Source organism: Setaria viridis, chromosome 1 (genome assembly GCF_005286985.2).
Source record: "Setaria viridis chromosome 1, Setaria_viridis_v4.0, whole genome shotgun sequence".
NCBI classification, from domain to species: domain Eukaryota; kingdom Viridiplantae; phylum Streptophyta; class Magnoliopsida; order Poales; family Poaceae; genus Setaria; species Setaria viridis.
Window position 1 is genome coordinate 17,045,241 of NC_048263.2, and position 19,892 is coordinate 17,065,132.

Genomic DNA, 19,892 nt, shown 5'->3' on the forward strand with positions numbered 1-19,892 from the left:
ATTAACCACCTCAGTTTGTCCATCAGTCTGAGGGTGACAAGTGGTGCTAAACAGCAATTTAGTTCCCATTTTATTCCATAGTGATCTCCAAAAATGACTGAGAAACTTAGCATCACGATCAGAGACTATTGTATTTGGAACACCATGCAAACGAATAATCTCGCGAAAGAACAATTCAGCAACATTGCTAGCATCATCAGTCTTATGACAAGGTATAAAATGAGCCATTTTGGAGAAACGATCAACAACCACAAAAATACTGTCCCTCCCCTTCTTAGTTCTAGGCAATCCCAAAACAAAGTCCATAGAAATATCAAGCCAAGGGGAAGTAGGAACAGGCAAAGGCATGTACAAACCATGGTTGTTGAATCGTGACTTAGCTTTTTGGCAAGTAGTGCAGCGGGCAACAAGGCGCTCAACATCAGCACGAATCCGGGGCCAAAAGAAGTGGGCAGCCAGCACTTCATGCGTCTTGTAGACGCCAAAGTGCCCCATGAGACCGCCTCCATGCGCTTCCTGTAACAACAAACGATGAACCGAGCTAGCTGGAACACACAGCTTGTTAGCGCGAAACAGGAACCCGTCCTGTATGTGAAATTTGCCCCATGGTTTGCCATGAATACAGTGGGCGAAAGCAACTTTAAAATCAGCATCATCCACATATTGATCCTTCACAGTTTGCAAGCCAAAGATTTTAAAATCTAACTGTGACAGCATGGTATAGCGACGAGACAAAGCATCAGCAATGACATTTTCCTTCCCGCTCTTGTTTAATACGGAGTCGGAGTGCCCGATCTTTCGGTGAGTGGAGATAAATTCGACTTGGTGGAAGTAGACCCTCACGATCCGACTACGACGAGCGAACCCGAAGCGCCAATGCAATCGCTGAACCAACTCCCGATGGTTACCAACCTCGCCGGTGCGAGATCAGCCTGATCACGAAGATCGATTCCTGTCCGCAATCGAAGAACGAACAAGAAAAAGAGGCGAGCAATCTAAATATCACTCGAAGGTGGAGTTCTGAATCACACAAGGACAGCGCGTATTTGCGCGTGTTCTAGAGTAGCTAAAGCTAGATGTAAAACAAAACTCAAGTCGTAAACAAAAAGGACTCGGACTAAATAAAGGGGGCGCAGCCCCTGGAGTCCGAAGGGGTCATGGCGCCCAACCCTAGGCGCCCCACCTGGGCTGCCCTGTTGGGCCATCTTCTTATTCCGATGGGCCTTCGTTCCTTAACAGCATGATGAAGTTTAATTCTCTCGCACGGGCTCGAGTGATTGGCCCAACTGGATGAGCAACTGTAGGCGCCTGAGGTGGATGAGCAACTGGAGGCGCCTGAGGTGCTGCTGGTGTAGATGTACTCGTGGTGTCCTCATCATTAGTGAGCGTCAAACGCTTCATGTAGGCTTCGCAGCCCCAAATCTTCAAGAACGACAAACTAGGATGCTTCCCAATCCATATCTCATATGACATCTTCTTTACAGATTTAGATGGTACACGGTTTAGTGTGAACGTAGCAGTCTCTAGTGCATAGCCCCAAAAATACAATGGAAGATCAGCTTGACTCATCAAGACCTCACCATGTCCAACAAGGTTTGGTTCCTCCGCTTGAACACACTGTTCCACTGTGATGTTCCTGGTGGAGTCAGTTGTGGAACAATTCCGCAACTCTTCAGATGATCGCTAAACTCATGGCTCAAATATTATCCACCACAATCCGATCGTAGAAATTTAATTGTCTTGCCGGTATGATTCTATACTTCATTTTCTAATTCTTTGAACCTTTCAAAGGATTCTGCCTTATTCCTCATCAAATAGATATAGCCATATCTACTTGAGTCATCAGTAAAGGTAATAAAGTACTGAAAACCACCTCTTGCGACCAAGTTCATATGACCGCATACATCTGTATTTACTAGGCCTAATAACTCACTTGCTCTCTCGCTTTGTCCAACAAAGGGAGTTTTAGTCATTTTTCCAAGTAGGCACGACTCGCATGTCTCAATCGATTCAAAATCAAAAGGATTAAGAAGACCATCTTTATGAAGCCTCTCTATGCGTTTCTTGCCTATATGGCCTAAACGACAATGCCAAAAGTAAGTAGGATTTGAGTTATATACATGAGTTCTCTTAGTACTAATGCTATAAATTTATGCATCTTCTAGATCAAGAACATAAAGCCCATTCACAATGGGACATCTCTCATAGTACATGCTATTCATAAAAATGGAACAACACTTGTTCTTTATTATGAATTCATAACCATAATCCTATAAACATGAGGAGGAAATAATATTCTTATTCAATGTAGGAAGAAAATAACAATTATTGAGTTCTAGTACTAATCAAGAAGGAAATGACAATGGATAAGTGCTGACAGCCAGCTATGGCGGATCCACTTCGGATTAGCTTGATTAAACATGGTTAAGTCGCCTAACACGCGACACTCATGCCTTAGCCAAGTTAACACGAAGTGCCATCGGATTTCATCCGATTTAACCACTTGAACAGGACCGAGTTAGCAAAACTCACACGAAGGTGAGCGGTTTCAGAGAATACAACAAGTCCACTGAGTTAAACAAATTTGGCCATTTAGTTCAATAACAAAACGAAATTAGAGTTTTTACATGGTTCGAAAGGAAACAACAGAAGGTAAAACAGCGGAAGCTAAACGTAGGGGTCGGGCATCCTTGGTGAGGCCTGCCAAGATGTCAGTGATCCCTCTCCTCGCCGTCCGAGGAGGGATCCCACTCGACCGTCCAACCCGGAGGGAGTTGGGGCAGCCAAGTGCCAACAGGGGAGGACTCGGGAGCAGCGACTTCACCTGAAAAAGAAAAGCCACACAAGGCTGAGCTACTAAGCTCAACAAGACTTAACCGACGGGAGTATTACTCCACCACTTCTAGACATGCAAGGCTCTTTGGCTGAGGGGTTTGTTTGCCAAAAGCACTATGTAGATCCCTATTTTCACAGTTTTAGCTTAGATTCTAAGTTCATTATCCGGTCTAAGTTAGCAACTTACTCTAAGCAAACATAGAACCAACCAAAAGGTATATAACATCAGCAAGACCAAATCATCATCAGATTTCATTATTACTCAGTGTAGCATAGCGATCAAGTAGTCTCAAACTGTGAGAGGCAGACGAATCGATTCGAGTTCTTTAACCATGCATGGCGAACCTAACCTCACGACATCCGCGCACCACCGAGGGTCGCTTCCCGTGTCGGCCTTCCCCATCAACTCCTAACCCGTGCCGGACCCATTTCCTTTGGTGCAATGTTCCACAGACCCGGCCTCTGCCGTTCTGTGACCACACTTGCTACCACGTGCGGCCGCAGGGGAAACTCCGTTCTAAGGACAATGGGGCAACCGCTCACGTCTATGTTTAATTCGGTACTCGGCTTCCTCATCCCATACTGAGTATGAGGTTAGTACTTTCAAACACTTGATCACGAACACCACCACTGTCGGGCCTTAGCAAGTTCCATAGACAGACAGGGCGATCAGCCGACCACCAAAGAGTTAACCGAAACTCTGCCCCGTCCATCGTCCTTATAGTTGCAACAGAAGAGAAACAACCAACTCCTATAAACTCGCGAGTGATAGGAGATCACTCAGCTTTTACCGCTCTCTATTAAGCATAGCAACTACTCGGACCCAACAGACTAGTGTTCAGCTCAAGGGAACTAAGTCATGCAATCTATGGTTTCAAACAACACCTATACGTAAATGCACAAAACAAGATGGAGAAGGCATGCGCAAGTTTGGGAAAACTGGGTTCATGCTCCGGGGCTTGCCTTCAAACGAGGAGGAGGGGAGTTGCTCTTCTGCTTGGGCGGCTTCGGCTTCTGGAAGCGGGAGCTTGATTGCAGCTTCGTCTTCTGGCGCCGGGTGCAGCTCGTATAAGCCGTCAGCGAGATGCAACTCTACACGAAATGCAATGCAGGGGTTAGCACTTAGATGATTGTTTCAATAGCAACATTTGCAAGTTTTCGCCCAGAAACTTGTAGCAAAGCTACGGAAAAAGGTGGAGAAGTTCACTTGAGTTGGTGGAGATCAAGATATAAGGGCCGGATGGGAAGGAACTTATGATCTGACCCTTAGACGAGGGGAATAGATGTGCTGAGGGTCCACAGGCTTAACGCAGAGAAGTCCCCCATTTTTACATATATACCCTCGGGTCTAGGAAAAAGGATATAGCCGAGCCCTCGGGCGAGGTGGAGAAAGGGTCGGCGAAACAGACAGGGTCGGGCGAGACGGAGAAAGGGGTCGGTCGAACGGATAGGGTCGAACGAGGCGGACAAGGGGTCGGGCAGACTGAAGGGGTCGGTCGAGGCGGAAAAGGGGTCGGACGAGCAGAAGGGGTCGGACGAGGCGGAAAAGGGGTCGCACGAGCAGAAGGGGTCGGACGAGGCCGAAAAGGGGTCGGACGAGCAGAAGGGGTCGGACGAGGCGGAAAAAGGTCGGCAGCTTACCTTCGGTTCACAGGTGAAGCTTAGGGTCGGGAAAGAGCAGACTTGGGTGGAGGAACTGGAGCACTAAGACTCGCGGCGGCGATGCCCGGCGGTGCTCCGGCGACGGCGGTGCTTCTTGTGAACCACAAGCAAGCTCTTGCGCAGCGCGGAGGAGCAAGCGACTGGGCAGATTGGAAGGGTGGGCGTGGAGCGGAGAGGAGAGTTCCTCAGGGACTTAGGCGGTAGCGCTTTGAGCACGAAGCAGAAGAACGGCAGCAAGGCAGCTATGGCGAAGGGGACTCCGGCGGGGCTCTAGCAATCCCTTTTATAGCTGCGTGGAAGAGAGAGAGGTGGAGCGGCACAAAGACTGGGAAGAAGCGATGGAGTGCGCTACCGGGGCGGAGATTGAGCAGCGGGGCGGCGAAGCAGGACTTCAGGGATGACACCGTCGGCCATTGGGCACCAGAGGCAGGGCGACGCAGGCGCGGTTTTGCCGGTGGTTGCGATTTGGCGGAGGCGGGCGTCGTCGTGTGGCGGATCTGATGGACGTGACCGAGGGAACGGCGCTAGAAGCGAGGGCGCACAGGTGAGAAGACAGGCGGGCTGCGGTCGCGCGGGCGAGCGTGAAGCAACAGACTGTCGGGGCGCAGATCTGGCAAGGCGGGAAAGGAGCTGTCACGGCCGGGGTCGGGGTTGGCGGAGGAGGAATCGTCGCGTAGCGCATCTGGGGCGGCGCGACGGTAGAGAGGCGGCGGAAAAGACGGGAGGCATCGGGCTCCGCAGCCGGGGGTCCAGCGGGGTGATGATGGGCGCGAGCTGTGAGACGCTGCAGAAAGGGTTGCAGAGGGCTTCCGCTGTGATTGGGGAAAGGGGCGCGGGAATCCATCCGGTCGCGGCCGGCGACGGGGCGGAGCAGCGGGGGTCGGAGAAGTTGAGCCACGTGGCAGAGGAACTCTGGAGCGGGCATGCCACTCGAGTGCGTCTGTCGCGGGAGATCTGGGGAAAAGATTTTGTGGGTCCACCGGTCAGTCTCGGTTGGTTCACTACTCAGATTGAAAAGAAACACTGTGGGAAGACTTAGAAGATCCAGCGGGGTGAGTTGGGGTCGGCAGTGTCGGAACTGGGGAAACGGTGGAGAGGGGTCGGTTCTCAGGGGTTGGGATCGGACTGGAGGTTGAGCACTTAAACTCGGGGAAAGCTGAGATGGAGGATTAGGGACTTGGATTAAGATTAACTCGAGAGATTTGGGGTCGGTCGTCACACCAACGTAGCAACCTTTGCTCCATTCCCGAATCCACTTCGTCTCTCGCGAAGTGTCTAATCATTTTCAGCCCCTGCAACGATTTGCAAGTGTGAATCATTGCACCAGTATCAAATACCCATGCATTATTAGAATGCGTAGCAAGATGAATTTCAATAACATTAATACCTTGAGCGGAGGTCACACCTCTTGTCTTCCTTTTATCTTCCAAGTACTTCTTACAATTCCTCAACCAATACCCCTTAGCACCACAGTGAAAGAAAGCATCATTAGGGGAGGCACCAGCTTTCTTTTATTTTTCTTTGGCCTTGGACGCTTGTCTGGAAGTCCCACTTTAGGCAGGTTTCTTAGGCTTCGCTAGGCGTGTACACTTCTTACCCTTCTGGACTATCATCACATGACTAGAAGTCTTCCTAAGACTCGCCTCTGCCCATGCAACTTAGTCAGTGATTTTTTCAAACCATTCATGTGATAGTGAATAGCTCAAAGCTAGTAGGCAAGGACTGCAGTATCACAACGGTGGCAAGATTGTCATCGAGGGGAAAACCCTGTCTCTGCAAGCTCTCGGTGTACCCAATCATCTTAATCACATGAGGTGACTGGAGCACCTTCAGCAAGCTTGCAACCAAACAGGGCCTTTGAGGTATTAAACTTGTCAACCCTCGCCTAGTTTTCGAACATCCCATGTAACTCCACGATCATATTGTATGGGTTAGTGCTCTCAAATTGCTTCTACAGCTCAGAGTTCATGCAAGCAAGCATCAGGCACTACACATCCACCGCATCTTAGTATGCTTCACATAAGCCCGATATGCACTAGTGGTGTGTGTGACATTCTAAGGCTCTTCTGGGTAAGGCGTATCGAGAATGTACTCTTTTTCCTCTTGTCTGAGAACAATTCTCAGGTTCCGATTCCAATCAACAAAGTTTTTTCCGTTCAACTTATCTCTATCTAGGATCGATCGCAGATTGAAGTTTGATGCACTCGATATTTTCTACAACAGTAAGATATGCAACGGTTAGCACTTCTTTTATTAACACTTTTAATGAAAGAATTCCTTCTATGTTGTGCGAACGTCCCCCGGCGTTGCATAGCATGAGTTTTGGCATCACTGCTAGCATCATAGTGAACAAGGTAGGCAACACTGGCAATCGCATTCGATGCATCTCTCGTTTGTTGGGCGACATCATATGTCTTAGCTCCCAACACTTACGCCCCAAAGCCCAAGTCCGACTTGATAGCTTTGTCAAGAAACCAACACTATACCGTGGTGTTCGACACCACCCAATGGATCAAGGTAGAAGATGACACCCTGCTTTGGCAGACTCATCACTTACTAACAAGACCCCAATGGTGCAGCTGTTGGAAGGGTATAAAGTCTTAATTTTTCATGAGGGATTTATCATGCTCATCATAGGCAGTGAATAATGATAATCATCGCAGATAATTAAATTATTGTGATAGTATGGCCTGTCTTTGTCCAACGAAAATCAGCACATGTCAACGACCACCAGTGTGCACGCTTACACTGAGTCGTCGCATCTTTGGCACCTTCTCCAAGGTACGACGGTCGCCAAGTCTCTTCGCTTGTGTCGAAGAATTACATAATCTAATTCAGCTAATATACGCTAGTAGCTCAAATAAAATAATAAGGAGTGGCACACAGGCCGAATAGGAACAACCTCAACCCGACTATAATAAATTTATTACATGCAGGCCACACAAATTTATTACACACAGATCATCACATGATTTTGAGGCCATACCATCATATCATTCTCTACAAAAACAAGTTAGGCATTTCTAGGAACGATGCAACACGTCCCTTTTTTTAAAAAAAACACGATCCGGTCCTGTTAGCCGATAACGGATAGAACAGATTTTTCGCTCTAGCTGACATAGCCGTTCACGATGTGTATCGACTGCTTCGCTACACGAACTCACAACCTCGTGGTCAGCCACACGATGCTTGCGCGCCGTTGTAAAGACGGCCAGTTAGCCAGTCACATATAATGAGGAAGCAAGAACAGAGTAAAATAGTCCAATTCGCAAAAATGATATGATCTACAACTAAGCATGCAAATTTTTTAATCTAGATCAAAAACAATATAAGCATAGCCCTGGTACCACTGTTAAGAAACGCGGTATGCTACTCGCTAGCACACAAAATATAACCGCATAAACAAGATCACTTGCGAGTAAATTGATCATAGATTATAGCTTCGCTCGTTGCGCATCGCAGCGGAAGTCTTAATGAAGTGCGAGTGGTCAATCCAATCGACGTCATGGAAGTAGTCGTACAATCTGACAAAGTGCGCAACCGTACGACACCTCTACAACTGTCAACACGTACGGGATGGGATGATGAACCGGAGCATGCTAGGACTCCATGGCACGTACTCGGAGACACCCACGATCAACCTTTGATTCGGAAGGGAGGACTGCAGCAGCGCACCAGGCAGGTGCATGCAGCGGCGGCGGTAGCGCACCAGGTAGTGCGTGCGGCAGGGTGCAGGTGGATTAGCCGTAGGGTTAATCACCTTTCTGGCTGGTGATTAGATATATAATGTTGCTTAATGGGCCAGCACGTTCTTATTGGACCAGGCCCTCTTGAGCATCTCCAACAAAATCAGCCTTGTGCCAAGTTTGGTCGTCAACACCATGTTATCCCGACATGTCCTAACATTTTTATGTGCAAATAACTGATTGCACTATCAAATATCACAGGCTGTTCACTCTGGTGCTGATCTAGAATCTGCTATAGGAACATGCACAGGGTACAGGGCGGAGGTACGACAGCTAAATTTTACCCAGAATCTATCGTCACATTAAACAAATAACTGTTATTTAAATTACAGAGCGAAGGTTTCATGGTTGGTGTCAAGGTCAACCCTTTGAATGGATTACCATCTGGGTATCAAGTAATTATTCTCAAAGCATCTTTTCTGCAGATACAATGGCTAGAAGAAACAATCTTATTTCTTGCTGTTTATTATTGAGCAGGAGTTGCTTAAGTTTCTCCTTGACCATCTTGAGGATAAATCAGTGGAAGCACTTGTTGAGGTTGCACTACTTTTCAATATTCTTCAAAAAAAATCTATAACATACCAGTGTCACTAAGAAGTGTATAAATCATTTTTTACCTACATCCAATGGTAACCTTACAGGGTTTGCTGGAGGCACGAGCTGAAGTTCGTCCTTTACTGTGTGGATCACAAGAACGCTTGAAGGATCTGATCTTTCTGGACATCGCCCTTGACTCTACTGTTAGGACAGCAGTTGAAAGGTCTTATGAGCAACTTAACAACGCAGAACCTGAGGTTAATGAAATAAATATGAATGACTTCCCCTGTTATTGAGTATATATCTTTTAGTCATCTTAAAATGCCCAACATCCCTTTTTTTTTTAAAATAATACTTACTGTTACACATTATTTCTTGTTATTTAGAAAATCATGTACTTCATCAGTATGGTACTTGAAAACCTTGCTTTGTCCACTGAAGACAACGAGAACCTCCTTTGCTGCTTAAAGGTACAATTCTACACAGAATATAACTCATGCTGAAATCCATTTTCTATTTCCAAAGTTTCTTATTTGCACTACCATGCACTAAGCTATGATAGAGCAAATTCTTGTACTGTTCCTTAGTAAAACAGAAAGATAGAGCACTTTTTCCCGTAATTGCTAATTGAAGTTGTACAAAAAGGCATTAAGTTAACAAGCCCGTAATAATAGACTTTGTAGTAAAACAATAGCATTACACATAATGTGTTAGTGTTGGTTTTGTGGTCTTGCTGCATATGAGTCTTGCTTGTTTCATGAAGGGGTGGAACCATGCACTTGCAATGGCGAACAACTTTGATGACCAATGGGCATTGTATGCAAAAGCATATCTTGATAGAACTAGACTTGCACTTGTAACCAAGGGAGAAGAATACCATCATACCCTTCAGCCTTCTGCTGAATACCTTGGCTCCTTACTTGGAGTTGAACAATGGACAGTAAGTGCTTTCCTCAGAAAAAAGGACAGTAAGTGCTCCATTAAACTGTTGATTCATTTTTGACTTATTATGGACATACTTGTGTTAAAAACCATATCTACAGGTTAATATATTTACTGAAGAAATTATTCGTAGTGGGTCAGCAGCTTCACTGTCTCTACTTCTAAACCGTCTTGACCCTGTTCTTAGGAATATTGCAAACCTAGGAAGGTAAACACACATAAATTCGTATTTAAATATTTTATGAAATGATAATAGTTGCAAAAGTTTTCTGAAAGCATACAGAAGGCTCATGTAACCTAAGCATACTCTGTAACTAATATCTCTCCTACTTTTACAGTTGGCAAATAATAAGCCCAGTTGAAGTCATAGGTTATGTGACTGTGGTCGATGAATTGCTCACTGTTCAAAATAAATCTTATGATAAGCCAACAGTTTTGGTTGCAAAAGCTGTCAAGGGAGAGGAGGAAATACCTGATGGTGTTGTTGCTCGTATAAGCCGTCAGCGAGATGCAACTCTACACGAAATGCAATGCAGGGGTTAGCACTTAGATGATTGTTTCAATAGCAACATTTGCAAGTTTTCGCCCAGAAACTTGTAGCAAAGCTACGGAAAAAGGTGGAGAAGTTCACTTGAGTTGGTGGAGATCAAGATATAAGGGCCGGATGGGAAGGAACTTATGATCTGACCCTTAGACGAGGGGAATAGATGTGCTGAGGGTCCACAGGCTTAACGCAGAGAAGTCCCCCATTTTTACATATATACCCTCGGGTCTAGGAAAAAGGATATAGCCGAGCCCTCGGGCGAGGTGGAGAAAGGGTCGGCGAAACAGACAGGGTCGGGCGAGACGGAGAAAGGGGTCGGTCGAACGGATAGGGTCGAACGAGGCGGACAAGGGGTCGGGCAGACTGAAGGGGTCGGTCGAGGCGGAAAAGGGGTCGGACGAGCAGAAGGGGTCGGACGAGGCGGAAAAGGGGTCGCACGAGCAGAAGGGGTCGGACGAGGCCGAAAAGGGGTCGGACGAGCAGAAGGGGTCGGACGAGGCGGAAAAAGGTCGGCAGCTTACCTTCGGTTCACAGGTGAAGCTTAGGGTCGGGAAAGAGCAGACTTGGGTGGAGGAACTGGAGCACTAAGACTCGCGGCGGCGATGCCCGGCGGTGCTCCGGCGACGGCGGTGCTTCTTGTGAACCACAAGCAAGCTCTTGCGCAGCGCGGAGGAGCAAGCGACTGGGCAGATTGGAAGGGTGGGCGTGGAGCGGAGAGGAGAGTTCCTCAGGGACTTAGGCGGTAGCGCTTTGAGCACGAAGCAGAAGAACGGCAGCAAGGCAGCTATGGCGAAGGGGACTCCGGCGGGGCTCTAGCAATCCCTTTTATAGCTGCGCGGAAGAGAGAGAGGTGGAGCGGCACAAAGACTGGGAAGAAGCGATGGAGTGCGCTACCGGGGCGGAGATTGAGCAGCGGGGCGGCGAAGCAGGACTTCAGGGATGACACCGTCGGCCATTGGGCACCAGAGGCAGGGCGACGCAGGCGCGGTTTTGCCGGTGGTTGCGATTTGGCGGAGGCGGGCGTCGTCGTGTGGCGGATCTGATGGACGTGACCGAGGGAACGGCGCTAGAAGCGAGGGCGCACAGGTGAGAAGACAGGCGGGCTGCGGTCGCGCGGGCGAGCGTGAAGCAACAGACTGTCGGGGCGCAGATCTGGCAAGGCGGGAAAGGAGCTGTCACGGCCGGGGTCGGGGTTGGCGGAGGAGGAATCGTCGCGTAGCGCATCTGGGGCGGCGCGACGGTAGAGAGGCGGCGGAAAAGACGGGAGGCATCGGGCTCCGCAGCCGGGGGTCCAGCGGGGTGATGATGGGCGCGAGCTGTGAGACGCTGCAGAAAGGGTTGCAGAGGGCTTCCGCTGTGATTGGGGAAAGGGGCGCGGGAATCCATCCGGTCGCGGCCGGCGACGGGGCGGAGCAGCGGGGGTCGGAGAAGTTGAGCCACGTGGCAGAGGAACTCTGGAGCGGGCATGCCACTCGAGTGCGTCTGTCGCGGGAGATCTGGGGAAAAGATTTTGTGGTCCACCGGTCAGTCTCGGTTGGTTCACTACTCAGATTGAAAAGAAACACTGTGGGAAGACTTAGAAGATCCAGCGGGGTGAGTTGGGGTCGGCAGTGTCGGAACTGGGGAAACGGTGGAGAGGGGTCGGTTCTCAGGGGTTGGGATCGGACTGGAGGTTGAGCACTTAAACTCGGGGAAAGCTGAGATGGAGGATTAGGGACTTGGATTAAGATTAACTCGAGAGATTTGGGGTCGGTCGTCACACCAACGTAGCAACCTTTGCTCCATTCCCGAATCCACTTCGTCTCTCGCGAAGTGTCTAATCATTTTCAGCCCCTGCAACGATTTGCAAGTGTGAATCATTGCACCAGTATCAAATACCCATGCATTATTAGAATGCGTAGCAAGATGAATTTCAATAACATTAATACCTTGAGCGGAGGTCACACCTCTTGTCTTCCTTTTATCTTCCAAGTACTTCTTACAATTCCTCAACCAATACCCCTTAGCACCACAGTGAAAGAAAGCATCATTAGGGGAGGCACCAGCTTTCTTTTATTTTTCTTTGGCCTTGGACGCTTGTCTGGAAGTCCCACTTTAGGCAGGTTTCTTAGGCTTCGCTAGGCGTGTACACTTCTTACCCTTCTGGACTATCATCACATGACTAGAAGTCTTCCTAAGACTCGCCTCTGCCCATGCAACTTAGTCAGTGATTTTTTCAAACCATTCATGTGATAGTGAATAGCTCAAAGCTAGTAGGCAAGGACTGCAGTATCACAACGGTGGCAAGATTGTCATCGAGGGGAAAACCCTGTCTCTGCAAGCTCTCGGTGTACCCAATCATCTTAATCACATGAGGTGACTGGAGCACCTTCAGCAAGCTTGCAACCAAACAGGGCCTTTGAGGTATTAAACTTGTCAACCCTCGCCTAGTTTTCGAACATCCCATGTAACTCCACGATCATATTGTATGGGTTAGTGCTCTCAAATTGCTTCTACAGCTCAGAGTTCATGCAAGCAAGCATCAGGCACTACACATCCACCGCATCTTAGTATGCTTCACATAAGCCCGATATGCACTAGTGGTGTGTGTGACATTCTAAGGCTCTTCTGGGTAAGGCGTATCGAGAATGTACTCTTTTTCCTCTTGTCTGAGAACAATTCTCAGGTTCCGATTCCAATCAACAAAGTTTTTTCCGTTCAACTTATCTCTATCTAGGATCGATCGCAGATTGAAGTTTGATGCACTCGATATTTTCTACAACAGTAAGATATGCAACGGTTAGCACTTCTTTTATTAACACTTTTAATGAAAGAATTCCTTCTATGTTGTGCGAACGTCCCCCGGCGTTGCATAGCATGAGTTTTGGCATCACTGCTAGCATCATAGTGAACAAGGTAGGCAACACTGGCAATCGCATTCGATGCATCTCTCGTTTGTTGGGCGACATCATATGTCTTAGCTCCCAACACTTACGCCCCAAAGCCCAAGTCCGACTTGATAGCTTTGTCAAGAAACCAACACTATACCGTGGTGTTCGACACCACCCAATGGATCAAGGTAGAAGATGACACCCTGCTTTGGCAGACTCATCACTTACTAACAAGACCCCAATGGTGCAGCTGTTGGAAGGGTATAAAGTCTTAATTTTTCATGAGGGATTTATCATGCTCATCATAGGCAGTGAATAATGATAATCATCGCAGATAATTAAATTATTGTGATAGTATGGCCTGTCTTTGTCCAACGAAAATCAGCACATGTCAACGACCACCAGTGTGCACGCTTACACTGAGTCGTCGCATCTTTGGCACCTTCTCCAAGGTACGACGGTCGCCAAGTCTCTTCGCTTGTGTCGAAGAATTACATAATCTAATTCAGCTAATATACGCTAGTAGCTCAAATAAAATAATAAGGAGTGGCACACAGGCCGAATAGGAACAACCTCAACCCGACTATAATAAATTTATTACATGCAGGCCACACAAATTTATTACACACAGATCATCACATGATTTTGAGGCCATACCATCATATCATTCTCTACAAAAACAAGTTAGGCATTTCTAGGAACGATGCAACACGTCCCTTTTTTTAAAAAAAACACGATCCGGTCCTGTTAGCCGATAACGGATAGAACAGATTTTTCGCTCTAGCTGACATAGCCGTTCACGATGTGTATCGACTGCTTCGCTACACGAACTCACAACCTCGTGGTCAGCCACACGATGCTTGCGCGCCGTTGTAAAGACGGCCAGTTAGCCAGTCACATATAATGAGGAAGCAAGAACAGAGTAAAATAGTCCAATTCGCAAAAATGATATGATCTACAACTAAGCATGCAAATTTTTTAATCTAGATCAAAAACAATATAAGCATAGCCCTGGTACCACTGTTAAGAAACGCGGTATGCTACTCGCTAGCACACAAAATATAACCGCATAAACAAGATCACTTGCGAGTAAATTGATCATAGATTATAGCTTCGCTCGTTGCGCGTCGCAGCGGAAGTCTTAATGAAGTGCGAGTGGTCAATCCAATCGACGTCATGGAAGTAGTCGTACAATCTGACAAAGTGCGCAACCGTACGACACCTCTACAACTGTCAACATGTACGGGATGGGATGATGAACCGGAGCATGCTAGGACTCCATGGCACGTACTCGGAGACACCCACGATCAACCTTTGATTCGGAAGGGAGGACTGCAGCAGCGCACCAGGCAGGTGCATGCAGCGGCGGCGGTAGCGCACCAGGTAGTGCGTGCGGCAGGGTGCAGGTGGATTAGCCGTAGGGTTAATCACCTTTCTGGCTGGTGATTAGATATATAATGTTGCTTAATGGGCCAGCACGTTCTTATTGGACCAGGCCCTCTTGAGCATCTCCAACAAAATCAGCCTTGTGCCAAGTTTGGTCGTCAACACCATGTTATCCCGACATGTCCTAACATTTTTATGTGCAAATAACTGATTGCACTATCAAATATCACAGGCTGTTCACTCTGGTGCTGATCTAGAATCTGCTATAGGAACATGCACAGGGTACAGGGCGGAGGTACGACAGCTAAATTTTACCCAGAATCTATCGTCACATTAAACAAATAACTGTTATTTAAATTACAGAGCGAAGGTTTCATGGTTGGTGTCAAGGTCAACCCTTTGAATGGATTACCATCTGGGTATCAAGTAATTATTCTCAAAGCATCTTTTCTGCAGATACAATGGCTAGAAGAAACAATCTTATTTCTTGCTGTTTATTATTGAGCAGGAGTTGCTTAAGTTTCTCCTTGACCATCTTGAGGATAAATCAGTGGAAGCACTTGTTGAGGTTGCACTACTTTTCAATATTCTTCAAAAAAAATCTATAACATACCAGTGTCACTAAGAAGTGTATAAATCATTTTTTACCTACATCCAATGGTAACCTTACAGGGTTTGCTGGAGGCACGAGCTGAAGTTCGTCCTTTACTGTGTGGATCACAAGAACGCTTGAAGGATCTGATCTTTCTGGACATCGCCCTTGACTCTACTGTTAGGACAGCAGTTGAAAGGTCTTATGAGCAACTTAACAACGCAGAACCTGAGGTTAATGAAATAAATATGAATGACTTCCCCTGTTATTGAGTATATATCTTTTAGTCATCTTAAAATGCCCAACATCCTTTTTTTTTTAAAATAATACTTACTGTTACACATTATTTCTTGTTATTTAGAAAATCATGTACTTCATCAGTATGGTACTTGAAAACCTTGCTTTGTCCACTGAAGACAACGAGAACCTCCTTTGCTGCTTAAAGGTACAATTCTACACAGAATATAACTCATGCTGAAATCCATTTTCTATTTCCAAAGTTTCTTATTTGCACTACCATGCACTAAGCTATGATAGAGCAAATTCTTGTACTGTTCCTTAGTAAAACAGAAAGATAGAGCACTTTTTCCCGTAATTGCTAATTGAAGTTGTACAAAAAGGCATTAAGTTAACAAGCCCGTAATAATAGACTTTGTAGTAAAACAATAGCATTACACATAATGTGTTAGTGTTGGTTTTGTGGTCTTGCTGCATATGAGTCTTGCTTGTTTCATGAAGGGGTGGAACCATGCACTTGCAATGGCGAACAACTTTGATGACCAATGGGCATTGTATGCAAAAGCATATCTTGATAGAACTAGACTTGCACTTGTAACCAAGGGAGAAGAATACCATCATACCCTTCAGCCTTCTGCTGAATACCTTGGCTCCTTACTTGGAGTTGAACAATGGACAGTAAGTGCTTTCCTCAGAAAAAAGGACAGTAAGTGCTCCATTAAACTGTTGATTCATTTTTGACTTATTATGGACATACTTGTGTTAAAAACCATATCTACAGGTTAATATATTTACTGAAGAAATTATTCGTAGTGGGTCAGCAGCTTCACTGTCTCTACTTCTAAACCGTCTTGACCCTGTTCTTAGGAATATTGCAAACCTAGGAAGGTAAACACACATAAATTCGTATTTAAATATTTTATGAAATGATAATAGTTGCAAAAGTTTTCTGAAAGCATACAGAAGGCTCATGTAACCTAAGCATACTCTGTAACTAATATCTCTCCTACTTTTACAGTTGGCAAATAATAAGCCCAGTTGAAGTCATAGGTTATGTGACTGTGGTCGATGAATTGCTCACTGTTCAAAATAAATCTTATGATAAGCCAACAGTTTTGGTTGCAAAAGCTGTCAAGGGAGAGGAGGAAATACCTGATGGTGTTGTTGCTGTCCTTACACCAGACATGCCAGATGTCTTGTCACATGTCTCTGTTCGAGCAAGGAATAGCAAGGTCTTTTGGCGTTTGAACTATGCCATGGATATTGATAGAATGATTTCCTATCTTGATACCTTTATCTAATTTTCTGCATATACTATTAAATAACTATAGCCAATTATTTTCTATGAAGGTATTGTTTGCAACATGCTTTGACCCAGAGATTTTGTCTGAACTTCAACGAAATGATGGGAAGTTAATTTCAGTAAAGCCTACTTCTGCTGATATAAGCTACAGGTAAAATCGTTGACACATTTCATCATAAAAATATACAAAGATAGTGAAATTAATCTAAGTCTAATACCTATCTTTCTAAACGTCAGAGAGACAGCAGAGAGTGAACTTCTGGTTGCAAATTCCTCAACTGCAGAAGATGATAAATCAGAGCCATCTATTTCACTAGCCAAGAAGCAATTTCCTGGAAAATATGCAATATGTGCTGATGAATTTTCTGATGAAATGGTTATTACTTATACATAATTAAATTACACTTACATAGCAGGACTTTTGATCTTAAGCTGGCTGGCATTCTATTCTTGCCCATCTGAAGCATATTTATGCCTTCCACACTAGGTTGGAGCTAAATCACGGAACATAGCATACCTAAAAGGAAAAGTACCTCCATCTGTTGGTGTCCCAGCGTCAGTAGCACTCCCATTTGGAACCTTTGAAACAGTTTTGTCCGATAAGATGAACAAGGTTCGTAACACTTACCATGTGTCTTTTTAATGATAGTGATGCTTGATGACCATTATACTAGCTAGATTGTTCTTCTTGAAGCATATTTTCTACTTTCCTAATTAAGATAAAAGAGAAAATTTGATATTTACAATCATGTTTCATAAGCATAGGCTACTTTTTTTTGAAGAACCAAAGACTACTTGTCTACATAGATTAAGAGAACTTCTCAGTTTATTATATCATTTGTGAGGGACACTATTGAATTGCTGGCTAACAGTCATTGTATTTATGGTTCTTTATTTCTGATGGACAGCATGTAGCCCAGAATGTAAAGCATCTAAAGGAAAAACTCAGTCAAGGAGAACTTAGTGCACTTGATGAAATCCGAAATGCTCTTCTGAACCTGATAGCTCCTAGTAATTTAGTAAGATACCATATTTTAGTAAAATCCTATTTGCAGCAGTAATTTTTTCAGTTAGCTACTGTAATTTCTGAATTTCCCGTCAATTTTGTTTCAGGTGAAAGAGCTCAAGGAGAAGATGCAAGATTGTGGAATGCCCTGGCCAGGGGATGAATGTGAACAACGTTGGGAACAAGCATGGACAGCAATTAAAAAGGTAGGTATTCAACCGCTATGCCGACCCCTCTCCCTCGCCCGTCATTGTAGTTGGTACTGAAAAATTGATGCGGTATATACTATATGCAGGTTTGGGCCTCGAAATGGAATGAGAGAGCATACTACAGCACTCGTAAAGTGAAGCTTGATCATGCTTACCTGTCCATGGCTGTTCTTGTGCAAGAAATTGTCAGTGCAGACTATGCTTTTGTGATACATACCGTTAACCCATCATCTGGAGATCGTTCAGAGATATATGCTGAAATTGTGAAAGGCCTTGGGGAGACCCTTGTAGGGGCCTATCCGGGTCGTGCCATGAGCTTTATTTGCAAGAAGGATGATCTCAACTCTCCGAAGGTAAATGTATCCTGTCAGCTGACATTTTTCCTTCGTTTGTGTAAGTAAAGGCCGAACTGAGTCCACTAGGTGCACGTGTTATAGGTATTGGGCTATCCAAGCAAGCCAATTGGTCTCTTCATAAAGCAATCAATCATATTTCGTTCTGACTCAAACGGCGAGGATTTGGAAGGCTATGCTGGGGCTGGCCTCTATGATAGGTAACTGAAATATTTTATAGTTCATGGCTGTATGTTTAAAATTTTGAAATGAAGTTGTAGCCACTGTGTTATGCTTCTTACCTGCAGTGTGCCTATGGACAACGAAGAAGTAGTAGTTCTTGATTACACAACCGATCGCCTCATTACAGACGTTAGCTTCCGTAACACAATCCTCTCGAGCATTGCTCATGCTGGATATGCAATTGAGGAGCTCTATGGGTCTCCTCAGGACATTGAAGGAGTGGTGAAGGATGGGAAGATATTTGTAGTCCAGACAAGACCACAAATGTGACTTGCATCTGTCTAGCTTACAAAGGGAGTTCAATGATGTGGGAGACATCATTCCTATGATCCTTTTAGTTTCTTGCGTCTGTTCATTATATAGCTTATGAAGGATGTGACTTCAGTCCCGTAGAAGGATTTGGCTTACGAATGAACCTCATTATAGAATGTTCTATCCGATAAGATTGTTGCTGAAAAGAAAACAATTTGGTGATTCACAATTCTGGTGGTACCAATATTCAACTTTCAATGAATGGTTAGTGTGTCTCTATGTAGCGCATGGTTTTTACTTTTACCATAAATCAAATCGTTAGCAAAGGGGCAATTTGCTAGCTTTCTTATTTTGTCAATAATGCAAATCAGGAAGCTTGATAGGCAAACAAAAAGCACAAAGTAACTTGCAATGCATCAAAATATAGGTTAAGATAAGGAAAAGAATGTGTTGGGGCTCGTTAATGACATATTTTTGACTCTGTTTATCTTCAATAATAGCATGAATTTAATATCTAAACTATTGATCATATTTAATAATCGGGTCGTTTTCACATATGCATTGTATTTTGGAGTACATTCTGTTTCCGCAAAAAATTGGACTATAATAAAGCATAATTGGACAAAGCCCTCATTGTCAGTGTTTAGACCCGACAACCTACCAAGGGGGTGCCCGAGGTAGTATTTTGGTTAGTGGGGCTCGTCGAGATTAAGAACTCAAAGGTGAAAACACACACACGATTTAGACATGTTCGAGCCACTAAATGGTGTAATACCCTATATCTTGTGTGTTGGTTGGATTGAATTGCTTTGGAGAGGTTCCTGCCTCACCTTATATTGCCGGAGGCAGGGTTACAGGTCGGTTGGTTACAAGAATACTAGTCGGATTCGACTAGACGAGTCCTACTCCTAGCAACTTTTTCTAATCCTCGATTAGTTCTTGTCTTGCTACGTAGAGTATGGCATCCTGCATCATAGTCTTCATGTCAGACACGTTTCGGTGTCCATCCCCTATATTTAGGACTGTCCAAACCTTCTAGTAGGCCCATAGATGTATGTATGACAAGCCCCCCGAGTACTTTTTAGTCAAATGTAGCAGTTCCAAATACTTTTGTAGACTTCTCCGACTTGTTTTGGTGCTCTTCAAGTACTTCTTCGAGTTGAGTCTTCAAAGGTACCTGAGCACTGCCATGCGGC

General features: G+C 45.3%; 1 protein-coding gene across 1 annotated transcript in view; it reads left to right on the forward strand.

The window, feature by feature from the left end:
* LOC117854497 (alpha-glucan water dikinase, chloroplastic) overlaps nucleotides 1–18,714 on the forward strand; it is a 41,120-nt gene extending 22,406 nt beyond the window's left edge. The window contains exons 15-30 of the mRNA XM_072291360.1: nucleotides 8,445–8,507; nucleotides 8,576–8,638; nucleotides 8,721–8,780; nucleotides 8,885–9,037; nucleotides 9,167–9,250; nucleotides 9,544–9,720; nucleotides 9,824–9,930; nucleotides 16,370–16,583; nucleotides 16,702–16,805; nucleotides 16,892–17,030; nucleotides 17,142–17,267; nucleotides 17,563–17,673; nucleotides 17,768–17,866; nucleotides 17,956–18,222; nucleotides 18,307–18,422; nucleotides 18,510–18,714. Coding sequence (XP_072147461.1) covers nucleotides 8,445–8,507; nucleotides 8,576–8,638; nucleotides 8,721–8,780; nucleotides 8,885–9,037; nucleotides 9,167–9,250; nucleotides 9,544–9,720; nucleotides 9,824–9,930; nucleotides 16,370–16,583; nucleotides 16,702–16,805; nucleotides 16,892–17,030; nucleotides 17,142–17,267; nucleotides 17,563–17,673; nucleotides 17,768–17,866; nucleotides 17,956–18,222; nucleotides 18,307–18,422; nucleotides 18,510–18,714 — 2,088 coding nt within the window. The remainder of the gene's footprint in view (nucleotides 1–8,444; nucleotides 8,508–8,575; nucleotides 8,639–8,720; nucleotides 8,781–8,884; nucleotides 9,038–9,166; nucleotides 9,251–9,543; nucleotides 9,721–9,823; nucleotides 9,931–16,369; nucleotides 16,584–16,701; nucleotides 16,806–16,891; nucleotides 17,031–17,141; nucleotides 17,268–17,562; nucleotides 17,674–17,767; nucleotides 17,867–17,955; nucleotides 18,223–18,306; nucleotides 18,423–18,509) is intronic.
* Nucleotides 18,715–19,892: the final 1,178 nt, after the last annotated feature.